The following is a 13,161-nucleotide window of genomic DNA, read 5'->3' on the forward strand; positions in this document are numbered from 1 at the left end:
AGAATTTCTGATCCCTTTTGCTCGAAATGGGAACAAATGGAATTGCCAGAGAACTTTTCGCTTTATATAATATATTAAAGTCAGACTAGACGTTCAACATTTGAAGTAAAGTCAATGATACGAGTGTCGCGCGAAGAGAGACGGTTTTCGAAATTACATCGAAGTATCAACTACGGGGTTGTGGTTACGTATCGTGATTCCGAAACACAAGAGTGATATTAAGCCGTCAGTGAGTAACCCCTTCTTCGGCGACGTGGTTTCCTCCTCTAACCGCCAAGTTTCGCCCGGTAATTAGAAGCCGTCGCGAGGAGGGCATTTTAATACGGCTTGTGGCTGACCGCTCACGTCCCGCGTTATAGGTACTAGTCCGTTACGCTTAGATAATCCCTTTTACAGGAAGAGATTCGCGATTGCTAAAGCAAAATTACGTAAACGTAACCTCCCCAAAATAATGGAATAGTTTGTTACATTAACATTTTATCGGCTTCGAGCGAAACTCAAACATTGCAAGGTAGACTCAAAATATTCTAAGTATTTAGCCATGCAGCAACGTTGGAAAGCTTTGAGCTTTATCTCGAATCCATATCTATCGGCCATCACGGTCCGGTAACGGTGCTAGGAGACCCCGCTAGGCGTTTTCCGATAGAAGAATCACCACTGTTGGCTCGCGCCTGAGCCCTGACCGCTAAGGAACTAAGGCCGGATCGATGGACCGACTGGCCACTCTTTCAACCTAACGAAGGACAGTTTAGACCAACAACCCAAAATATTTTTCCTGAGGTTGCAGCTTGATATAATGAGACACTTTTTGCTTTTAATAAAAGCGTATACATTAATTTTATTAGTTATGGAATTTATGTCTTCATAGGTTAAAGGTTAATTCGTTTTATTAGTATTAATACTCAATATTGTAGGGCGCGTTTCCATATTTTAACTGATAACAGCTGTAGAGTTTATTCTCTAGCGTGAACTCGAATGTTCACAATTAAAATGACCATAACTTATCTCCGATAATTTAGTTACAGCGTCCACAACTTCTTTAATTTAAAGGACTTCGTCGGACCTAAAAGGAAGCACTCGGCAGGTACATCTCGCCACACGTGTAAAACGGTAAACAGGAATCATTCATCCTGGTTCTGTGTCGTTTCCTCGAGTCCTTTCTCTAGTTGTCTTCTCAATTCAAGAATGACCTCTTTAATCTCTTGGTCAAAGTGTAGCGTGGCATAAAAGAAAACGTCTCGAAGACTCGCAATTTATAATGAAACGGGAATACTAGACAGTATTGGCCTAATTGATTTTCATGTTACAGAAAAATCAATGTTTTAGTTAAAAAAAATTTTTTTAGTTGTAAAATTTAACATACTCCTTCCCTAGTGACAGCGCACCACATAACAATTGTTGTTATATAAAAATGGACTACCAAGTGTAATATCGCGTGCGTTTCTCGCTTTAATGACTTTTATTTTCCCGTAATTGCAAAGAATACGGAACATATTCCGTTTTAATATTTCCCAAGTGGCCGGTAATTAAACCATCTCTGTATATATCTCTGTCTATGGAGATAATCCACGTGCACATAGCGAATATAAACAAAAACGTAAAAGGTAAAGGCTGAAGTAGTTTTGCAAATTATTCACGGACATATCCAATTTTATTCTTGAATATAACGTCGTCCAAACATAGTTATAATTCCGTAATATTTCTACCTCTTTCTACGCAATGCAAATTTTAGGGTCCTCGTGTTTACCGAAATGAGATATAAAAGTTATGGCTTATTATATTCACTTTTACACAGGATGGTGAGGATAAAAATGGAAATTGTTATTAGGTTTTAAAGAACTATCTCAGTTGTTACGACACAAATATCTAGATTTTTGGTAATTGGACCAATTTATTGGTACTGTTTGGAAAATAGCATTACAGCAAAGAGAATATACCAAGAGGAGCGGAAGCTTTAGCCTTTGCCAAGGCTTTTAAAATTGGTGGCTTTGAGTTTTAGAGAACTACATCCGGTTTCTCGTGATTGGCTTATTCGCAACACCTCTCATTGGTTAGAATATGTCGTCTGCATATCGTCAAAATTTTAGAGCCGAGTCTTAGTGTTAACAGAAGCTACAGAACAGTGATTAATGCGCTCAATTGCGCTAGTATTCGAGAGAAAACTAAGTACATTTTTTAAATTGTAATATTTCTGTATTATTAACTTACCTTCAACATTTTTTAAACCATCCCATAGTGTTAACGATAAATAAATAAATAAATGATCTAAGGAAGCTAACCCTACTTTAGCAGACTACGGAATAGACGACGCGAATTTCGCGATCACGTGACTCACCGGAACTAGAACCCTAAAACTCAGGGCTACCAAAAAATGCTAGAGCTTCCGCTCCTCTTGGTATATTCTCTTCGATTACAGTAGGTCGCGCGTGAATTGTTTCTCTTCTCATGGCTGCAAGTGCATGATCTTTGATCCGAACCACTCTGTGTAATTTTTCTCTTTAACTTTGGTAATTTCACGGGATAGGAATAAATATTCAAATTTTGTAAATAATAATAGAAACTTTGGACTTTGGTTTTAATATTCCCTTACAAAATTGAATTATGGAAACATTTATATAGAATTCGACTTAAAAGTTTTGGTCGTCGAACTCTCTCCCTCATCTTTGTCATCCGTACGCATTCGGTCGCGTCGCAAATTTAATAATCCTCTTTAACGCGATAACTTCCGGACGCTTATATCGGAGTGAGGACTCGCCTCTCCTTCCCTCTCTCTCTCTTCGTTTCACTTTCCTTACACGTAAAGCTTCGGAGATCGGCTCGCCTGGATAATTAATTACTATACCTAGTACTATACCAAGCGGGGAACGAACGGATCGAATAAGACGTTTCTCCATTCGACTTCCTCCATCCCTTATCTACTCGCGGGGAAGAGAGAAAGGACCCAACCCAAATCTTAGCCGAACGTCATCCCTTCTACTAGGTAGTTTCCCTACTAATAAGATTACTAAACCGGCGACTGGTCGAGTGGAGAATATTTGACACGGGGCATGCTCTACCAATTTGCGGAGCTTTCTTTTGCCAAAAATTGGGCCACTGACTTTTTTTAGCGGTACTAACCACACCAGAATCTCACTCATATTACCAGTTAATGCGCGTGAAAATAAAGCGCAAGCGTATACGTAAATTAGGTCTCTTCCGTAAGTTACTAACAAATACCCCCAGTTTCCTCGCTCTAATCTAGATTTTAGTCATTGATACGATGGATATGTTGATGGTAATTGCCGACGTGTATTTGGTTTACTTACCTACTACGTAGAGATGGACGTAAGATAGCGAAGGGCACTTTCCCTGAATGTAGGTGACGTCGCACTTGTAAGTGCCTTCGTCCTCGATGGACAATGATCGAATTCGGAGAAATGCCGAATTCTCCTCCAACGTAAAGGAGGCTCGATCCGGGTCTGTTAAGAAACCCATAGACTTCTCATAGGCGTCGCTGAAAAGATAGACGCGTTCCCAGTCCTTTGTCGAATTTTTAGTCCATGTTATGAAATATATTTTCCCGCACAAACGGAGATCTACGTCACACGGTAAATAAACGTCGTCTCCTATTCGTCCACCCACAATGTGTTCTCTACCTGTAATAAGACGAATTTCCATTAATTGTAATCAATTTCGGCTTAAGCACATCTGTAAACAACTTTGGTTAGTAAGATTCTAGGGTTATTTGTATTTGTTTTTTACCCCAAAAAATAGTATAAACAATTAAAACAAACACTTTTCATTTGCAGATTGCTTCGTTCAGATTGATTAAACTTTGTGACGCAAATATAAATTGTCTAAATCAGCAACAATTACAGGTATGCTAATTATTTTCATTTAACAAACTCTCGCAGTACTAGCTTGTGCTTGAATATAGTATGGCATTTCTTTGCCATGTTTATATCCGGAAGAAGGTTTAAAAACAAAATTCCAATTTATTTATAAACCTCTTTCAAAATAATTTTTTCTTTCAATAATTTAGGACATTTTTTGGTTAAGATTCGATTGACCCTTTCAAAGGAGAAGATGAAATTTTTTTCTCTTTCTTGAAACGGTCTTTCATATTTCTTCTTTCAATTCTGAATTTCCATTTTTTTTTGGTAAGAAGAAAATTGAAGAAAGTTTTTTATAGCGTATGGGACATGCAAAATGAATCTATAGAATTGAAACAGCTTTTTCTAATCGTTATTTAGAAAGGTCGTGCAAACGACGTAAAAACATATTCATTCTTGTGTATAGAAAAACAATCCTCGCAATATGACAATTTATTACTTCAAATAATGAACTTTAATCCCAAAAGTTGCGAAACAGAAGACCATTAGATTCTCGTAGAGAGATTCATGGTTTTCGACGCGCTCCGCTTCGAAATATTTTTGTTAGAAAAAAATTGATTTTTTTAATGCGCCTAAAACGACTGAGTCGTACGGTCACGCGTATTGAACGAAAAATATCAACTATACAGCTGTTATTCAATGGAAAAAGCTCCACACACACAATGGCTTAAAAACCCGAACCGCCCTGTAACTTTGGAAGACTCATGCATATTGCAAAACGTATTTCTATACCGATCAACTAAGGCTTAGTATATAGAAACATTACGTTCACCAAACCCAAACAAGAGCCGCACCTGTCAACGTTCCTGTAATGTAAAATTTTAGTTTACGAAGCGGGTTAGTATATCGTTTCAAAACGGGGGTCATTAGATTTGCTCCTTTTTCTAGCAAACACGTATGATTTAGCGAAGTGACCAAGATACCTAAAGTTTTGTCGCAGCGAAGAATTGGAATGACGTTTCGTGTTACCATCATGATGCGTAGCACTTCGTTTAACGAAACATCTCTACTTTCACGCACGCGCCAGCTAACGGTTTATGGCATTACGACATTCAATATTCATACTTTAATGGTTTAATCTAAAAACATTCCCTCCTAACTCGCTTTGAGGCCCGTCTCTCGATGCGGTGCAGTAAATACCGCCATGGGGCGTTTGTCGCCGTACGAACTGCAATTACCTCCTGGGAAAGTTTCCAGGTATTAAAGCTTTACCAGTCCGTAAAGGTAAAAATTCTAGTAGCGAAGCCTAGACTATCATCATCATCATCATCTGTGACCGCGTAATTTGATAACAACCGCGGATTAGTTTCGCTCGAGATATAGTTCTCGCCCCCAACTCTTGAAACTTTCCCATATTTTGATTAGAAAGCTTAAGTGAGATTAAAAAAGGGCTGCGCTAAATAATCCATATTGATGGTGCATAGAATAGATAGCTATAGTCGATGCTCCAACCTTTGAAATGGTACGGTTTAACGAAGAAAATATGGGGCTCTATTAGAAGAGTTTCTAACTTCAAAGAATGGATTATGTCTAGCCCCTTTACAGTCTAATAAGTTAATATACCTACGACTTGGGGCTTGGCTTCGCTATAGTCGAAACTTTCCTAATGAATTATTTTTAAGGGCGATTTAAATATAACTGTATTATCCATATGGCTACTTTATGAATGCCCAATGATAAATCTCATAAGATGGAATAGAGAGAATCGATATTGGAGGAGTGAATGTTCCCAAACTTTTTACAATTCTAATCTTTCAATACAAGGGCTGCGCGTGACGCGTTTTGACTGTTTGAAAAATGATCCACTTTAATCGGAAGGCGTTTCAGTCTTGACTTTTAGACAGTAGTTGTTTTAATATTTTTGGAATTAGGGTAGGCATTAGCGACCATTAATTCATGAAACGCTAGACCTTCCAGCGTCTGCTCTGTGTGTTTTATTATCCTCTATGTATAAATAGAAACTCGCTTTAGATAGCGTAGGGGTGCGATGGACTCTTTTGTCCGAAACTAGACCGTTAGAAAACATTGGCCTACTTCTTTTAAAAGCGAAGTGGACCCCGCTCGCTCGCGGTCGTTGGTCTTTTGTCTGTCCCGTCTAGAGACTTCAAAGTGTTCCACGAATTCTTCCCTATATATGAAAGGCTTTACTTCAACGTTACATATCCTTGCGCCATGCTTTACGCTAAGAGAAAATTACTGGTGAACAACTCTAGACAAAAGGGGGCCCACGACTTGCTGAAAAATGAGCCAGGCGGAAAGCGATATTAAACGTTTTAGACGAAACAAGCGCCACACTCCTACCCTCCATCAGGGTGGTGTAGCACCGACTTATATTAAGGCACTCTTTTCTATATGACACGCTGTACTTGCACGAGCGACCTGGTATAACTTAACGACGAAGAAATGTAATGCTCCACTTTTAGAAAACCCATGCAGGGTTCCCCCCTTGAATTTTAGTCTTAGTCCAAAGTATGCCCTTGTTTATGTATGGCATACTGGTACAAGGCGTCTTGTCTCGCCGTTATAAATGACTACACCTACCCTCTCGTATCCCTGTTTAATGCTATCTAGCACCCGAAATAAAATTAAAAAAATGAAACGCAATCATGCGCGAAGAACTCTTTTGCTGCTTGTACATTAATTGATATAAAACCATCATGAAACTAATCCTTTTGGAAAACCGTCAGCGTCAAGACATACGATACCTAGTTTAATTTTATTATGGGTATTGTTTTACTACATTGCGCTACTCTATCCGTAGTACAACCGCTTTAGATGATCGTTTCTCCGTCGTACCAGGGTTTAAGCACTATCCCCATTCAACCTTCTTTTGCATCTTCTATTTTGGTATCGATCCATTTTTCTGCCTGGTATCGTAACGCCTTGTCGCTCTTGCCTTAAAGAGCCAAAACTCAAGAACGACGGGATACTTAACGCAATGTTTTAGAAATTTCCTTAAAATCTCATAATTTTTAAGAAGAAACCAAACCCTATGCGAGAACCCTCAAAGCTTAATAAGCAGAAACCACCGACCTATATGATAAAACTTCGTTAGGGAAACTCGATATAATTTTCCCTCGCTTTATAATTTATATTAAATATAAGAATATAATGAAAATATCATAAATAATATGTTACTAATAAGTAATTATAATACCGAAAAATCTATCGGTTCTCCAGTCATCTTTGGTTCAACTGATACAGGATACTCAGTATGAAATCATCATTACATGCCTTTAAGATACCTTAGATACTTATGAATAAGAATGTCACTTATGTTTCTAGCAAGCGGGGCTTGAATTTTTCCTGGTGCGATTTCAATCGATTCCGGAGCTTCCCGTTAACGAACGCTCGAGTCGAAACTTTGGTTACTTAAGCACCCCATTTTTTCGCGTTTTCCCTCGAAATGAAGGTACGGGTACGGTTTTAATTAAGTAAATTGAGCGTAGAGAAACTCGAACCTTTGGTACTCGAAATAAAAGCAATTCCGCGCGTTTTAAGCGCAGTTTTCATATTTTTGAAAGCCATTGTCATATTAAATATTAAATATCAAAACGAAGATGACACCGTGGTTTTGAGTTGTTATTAATGTAATTATTAGAATAAAATGATGAGAACTCCTCGGAAGAGTCACTTAAGAATAAACTCGAGAAAGATGATCGAAATCGTACTATTTTAAAATTCAAATTTTCCCTTTACGGATTTTTATAATTTGGAAAAAGGATTCTTATGAATAATTTCCTATTTGCCACTGTCCCCCCTCCCCGCTCTTCTTTTTAAGTCTGAATTGTCGAAATAAAAACTTGAGATTTCTCTAAGGAATCTTTTTTTTCTTTTTTTTTTTGGAATTCTCTTTTCTCATACCGTTTGTGTTAAAAAAAGGAGATCGCCTCTTATTCCTTTTTTTTTCTTTTCTTGGATTGAGATAGAACTAGCCTCGCCCCAAAATAGGACTAGTTACAGAGAGGAAGTCAGAGATGGACATAACGCGGCACATAGTTCGTGAACTGATAGTTTCGTTTATAGCTATTTTGGGAAGGTATGTTTAATGCGAAAGTATTTTGTAAATAAAATAAAAAGAATTCCGGGATATAATTCCTTACTGATATGTCCATTTGTATTTAGTCTTTGCCAAATATCTCGCCTTTCGTGAGAGAGAGAGAGAAAGAAAGAGAGAAACGTTTTTGTGGAAGAGAAAGAAGTTTGGAAAGAGACGGGGAGAAAACAAAGCCATATTATAAGCTCAAAATGATAAAATCGTTTCATCTTTCTTTCTGGTTTTAAACCTCCGGGGATTTCTCATATATATATTCCTTTAGGGCAAATTTTATGAAATGCGAGAGTGCAAAGGCTTAAGGTGTACATAGGCCTTGGCCTCTAGGCTATTTACACGCTCGGCAAATCTTTTCCCACAATGATATGACGTTTTCTCTGGGAAAGGAAATTTCACTCTTCTTTTTATATCTGACTGGTTATTAACCGGAAGTTATGATTCAGACCTACTTTGAAGATATAACTTCGCGCTCATTAGCTTGTTATGTCCAAATTTTCCTAATGAAATATTTTAAGATGCGCGAAACAATAGTTTAGAAAACATCTTTTATTAATCAAGGTTACGCGTGAGGAACATTTATGCATTCGTGCACGGTCACGTGACATAACCTCGTGTTTCTCTATTTCCGCCAATAGCGATAAAAGCATCTTTCTTTTTTTTTTTGTTATTTGAAAGGAAGAACTGAGGATTGGAATAAATAGGGAAAAATAGCGGAGAGAAAAAGCAATCCATTTAAGAAAAATTGCATCTCCGATTTTGGTCATCAATCCATTCGATTTGGGCGTGACTATTACGATCATTCAGTCTTTCATAAAATTCAGGGACGAATTTCCATCTCTTTTTCTGTCTCCCCATTCATACCAGCAACGCTATATGTTCGTTTCAAAGTATATATACGATATTTCGTTAAATCTCCTAGACGCATTTGTTGATGGCTAGGTATGATGGGGATATTTTGCAGCCCTTATTCAGGTCAAAATCAGGCTATATACATTTTTTGACACAAGAAATCATAGGTTTTAGGTGTTTTTGAGTTCTTTATATGTTAGATACTAAAAATTCTTCTTCAAAAGTTCAGGTATTAAGACTTAAAGGGTTCCACCAGCGGCTTGCGGGCGCGGTAGCTTTGGAAGAGGTAAAAGGCGGTCTGCCGTTTGCACGTGTAAGGATAGAGACCCCGCAAGCCTGTGGTGGAACCCTTTAAAATGTTTATGACATAAATTAAGTTTAATTAATTGTATTTCAGATTAATATTATTCGAGTAATATAATATTGTTGAATATACATATAACAGCGGGTCTTTTATTAAGTTACATCATCTATTATTTAAATTATTTATATCCAACTTGGTTGCCAGTGTTATTGATTTCCAAAATGCAAGTATAGTTATCAAATTTTCTCCTCATCAAACTTGTTATTTACGTGAAAGAGTTGATATAAAGGAGGGTAGGCCTAGTATATAAACGACTAGCTCGGTTAGCAATCAGGAAGGCTTTGCACCGTCGTCGAAATAGCCATATACGAGGTCAAAGTGATAAAAGATTCCGTATTTGATTTCAAAACCCAGCCGGAAACATATTTCTTTCACGAGCTAGGGAAGGAAAAAAGTTGCCCGTAATTTTCTGTGTGATTGGGTATAATAGTCGACGCCGGCGCTGGGGCTCTTATAGCCGAGTGGTCTAGGAGAATAAAATAGTTCCTCCAGCCTATTTTTTTGTAGACTTAAATTATTTCGAAGTTTTTAGGAGGATAACGTAATGTAAACTATACAAATTTAATTCGATTTTATCAACAAATAACTTCGCCTTAATCTACTTTATACATTGAGGAAAACGCGAGCGAACGCCAAGTCTCGTGGGTTGAGTAGGTTTGCGAGGAAAAAACGGCTGAGGAAAAAAATCTCTGCGATATGAAAGAGCGTATCCTCCTCTTCCTTTTTTCAGGAAAAAAAAATAGAAAAAAAATGCCTAATGGCCTCTTCCTATGATAAGAACGATATGAGAAAATTTCCTAGTCTTCCCAAGGCGTATCCGACTTCGCTCGGAAGATTAGGCAACTCGGACAATTTTGACTCTCCGAATGGCTGCTTATAAGGTGATATATATAGGTACGCTTCCCATCTTATATATTTTGCGGACCATCTTTATTTCGTGTACAGGGTGTTTGCCACGAATACAGTTTAGTTAATGTCAAACAGAATTGCATTTTCTAATGTTTGCAGTTTTTATAAACAAAATTGTATTGAATATTAAAGTTTATTCGGTCAAATTCTCCAAGTTTAATTACGAAATTCAAAAATATGACCCATCAGAAAGAGGGTTCGGAAGTAAACCAAGCTTGAGCAAATGTAACGTTAACGCCTGTAGATCTCTTTAGCCACAATGCAATTAAGTACGACGGAAAGCAAACTAATAGGCGTATATGTAGGAAGGCTAGCTCCTGTAGAAGTGTTGCTCACTCAATACACCGGTGTTTAGTGTTAAAACATTTTAAAGGGGACTTTAGTATATTATTTTTGCTTCCTTTGTCAGTATCCTTGTTAGTTTTAAGTTAGTTCCTGCCTATTACAAAAAGGATCTTTCTAAGTCAATAGACATTCTCTCATTTCCGAAATCAGTCAAATTAATGTGACTCAAAGATATATTAAGAGATCTCTATAACTCCTTAGTAAATAAAGTATATAGTTTATGCTGCAGATATATTTGCACTTAACCCCAATTTAGACGACGCTCGGTATCGCCTTTTGTGATGGAGCTAGACGAAAGAAGCAAAACAACTCCTTGAGATAAAAAGAAAAGATTTGACCTCTTATCCAAACAATGGAATTGGGATTTCTCCGCGTGTTTTTCAGCTTAAACAGAAAGAGAATATAAAATAAGATTTTGTCGGGGGATGAATCGAGAAATCGCTTTCGAGCTGTCTAAACAAAAGAATTCTTTGGAAGACACGGGAGGGGATAAAGCAGACCTCGTAGCCTTTGCCCAAATGACTGCAGGGAGAATATGCTTTATTTTGCTTCGACGGACGCGTTCCAACATTATTTTTCCTTCCAAGAATTGCATTGACAGCGCGATTGAGACTTGGGTTTTTTTGTTGTTTCTCTTGACAAACAAAATGGCTAAAACCTTAACAATTTTAGGCAAATTTTATGAAGGTATGTCAACTGTTCTGTATCTCAAAAACCTTTGTTTCCATGGTTTGCACCCTTGATAATGACAACTCTTTCTTTCATTTAACAATGCGTACGAATACCCTACTCATTTACCAAGTGCGCATGTGCCATTGGAATATACAGTAAATTTATTTTTAAGAGATAACATTTTACTGAAACGACTTAAGTATATTAACCCCTCCATGGATCGCCTTAAATATTTAAACCCCTCCATGGATCGACTTAAATATTTGAGCCCCTCCATGGATCGTTAAACCTTTACTACATCAACTACGGTAAAACTACTAATTTTTGAAACTAGTAGTTCCCCCTTAAAGAGAAAGCAAAGAAAAAGCCGAAACGTTGGGAAAGGAAGTTGGTTCAATTATGCAAAGTCGTTTCTAACGTATGCTAGAATCGTTCTTCAAGGCATACATCGTCTGCCAAAAATATTCCTTTTTCTTCTTTTTCATTTTCCCTTCTTTTCCTTCACGGGAATTTCTCCTTCCATCCCGAATTTTTTCCCCGAACTTTCCTTAATACAGAATCTCTCTCTTTCTCTAGAGAGAGAGGGGTGTCTTTCGAACAGTTGTGAAAAGTACAAACGCATAGATCTACGCAATATATATAGATTAATTGTCGTCAATGTATATCATGCCATAAGTGTATTGCAAAACTCAAGGAAGGACATTAGTGTATTTCTGATATCTATGGTTAATGGGGAGCACTTTCTCTGAATTGGAGAAGGGATGATTTTTCCTCAAGAATATGGTAGACATTAATTTGATTTTAAACCCATTCAACAATATATTTAATGCGTCACTGGAGAGTTGAAATATATTTTTCATTTATATTCGTGTATTATGGAAATGCAGGCTGGGGTAAAGAATCAGATTACGTTTAAAATGATATGATCGGAGAAACGTCCTTACAGAATTTAAATCATAATAATCATTGATTTATAAACGTATTGTGTTTAAAGAATAATATAAAAGATAGCTTAGTATTCTATATACACGTGTTCAAATGGAGCTTTAAATATAAAATGAAGACATAACGTCTGAAATGAAAAAATATTTTACTTTCTTTTATCATTTATTCATCGAAAAAATTTTTGTTCTGAATTCGCGCTTGCAATATTGAATATTAGACGCCCATTTTTTGAAGTAAAACCTTGTCACAACTGGATTGAAAATAATCAAAATATTTTGTGAATTTAATTATCGTTTTTAATATCAAAATTCTACATCATCGGTTAACAATGCAGGGGGGAAGCTCTAGATTATAGGAGGAAAACACTGTACCCCATGAAGCGACAGGGTATTTTCCCTAAGTGAATATTGACGGCACGTTTATTCCTGCTATTTTATAGAGGGCAGGCTGTTTTAATCAAACCATCAGGGAATTTGGGAAACCACTAGCGGGTCATTTTTATGGCTTCACGAAAGAAATACAAACCGCTCTCCGGCCCTTATATTACCTAATAACTCACCCTGCCCAACGGAGGAATGAAGCTTGTAAAGTTCTATTTCCCTTTCGCTGAGCATTCTCTCTCTGTGTCCGCGTCCTAGAATTCTCTCCGCACCAATAATGTCTGGTTTGATTTCCCTTCCACCCTCTTTATATAAATAGCTAGCGCGCTGTTTAGGCCTAATCTTAATTATCACCCATTGTTGTAGTATATATATACATATATAGGGCCTGAAGGTTTCTGCCCCTAAAACCCTCTTCAACTCTCACTCTCTCTTACTCGCTCTAACACTGAACGTCGGTTTCGAGCTGTTGATGCCTCGATAATGAGAATAGAGGTCTTGCATCTAACCCTTGCCGCGTTTTAACCGTACATTGTCAGAAATGGATAAACCCTAAGTTTTCACACCATTTATTATTTGTTAATAGATTAACTTAGACCTCTTTCTAGATTCAAAAAGTTCTCCATGATCTTCTTCCATCTTGTTAGACACATACAGGGTGGTTCTGATAAGTCTGTCATTAATGAAAGGGTGTATTCTTGGGGTGAAACTGCGTGGGAAGTGTCAAGGAACATGTTGATTAAGACATATGAGCCTTCAATCTAAGATCGT

The 13,161-nt window shown here is 37.3% G+C and overlaps 1 protein-coding gene and 1 long non-coding RNA gene across 13 annotated transcripts in view; one reads left to right on the forward strand and one right to left on the reverse strand.

Annotated features, from left to right (window-relative positions):
• The window catches only part of LOC149661388 (uncharacterized), a 286,806-nt gene that overhangs the window by 187,121 nt on the left and 86,524 nt on the right, over positions 1–13,161 (forward strand). For all 11 annotated transcript variants that reach the window (XR_016368896.1, XR_016368888.1, XR_016368894.1 and 8 more), the window contains one exon: positions 3,789–3,857. This is a non-coding gene — a long non-coding RNA (uncharacterized LOC149661388). The remainder of the gene's footprint in view (positions 1–3,788; positions 3,858–13,161) is intronic.
• Positions 1–13,161, reverse strand: part of LOC149661392 (hemicentin-2-like) — a 43,270-nt gene that overhangs the window by 28,104 nt on the left and 2,005 nt on the right. For both annotated transcript variants that reach the window (XR_016368877.1, XM_089842915.1), the window contains exon 2: positions 3,306–3,635. Coding sequence is in view for 1 of the 2 variants with exons in the window: in XM_089842915.1 (XP_089699041.1) it covers positions 3,306–3,635 (330 nt within the window). In the remaining variant the exon portion in view is untranslated. The remainder of the gene's footprint in view (positions 1–3,305; positions 3,636–13,161) is intronic.

This window comes from Phalangium opilio, unplaced genomic scaffold (assembly GCF_054372755.1).
Source record: "Phalangium opilio isolate 3A_F unplaced genomic scaffold, DU_Popi_V2 ptg000070l_1, whole genome shotgun sequence".
NCBI lineage: Eukaryota > Metazoa > Arthropoda > Arachnida > Opiliones > Phalangiidae > Phalangium > Phalangium opilio.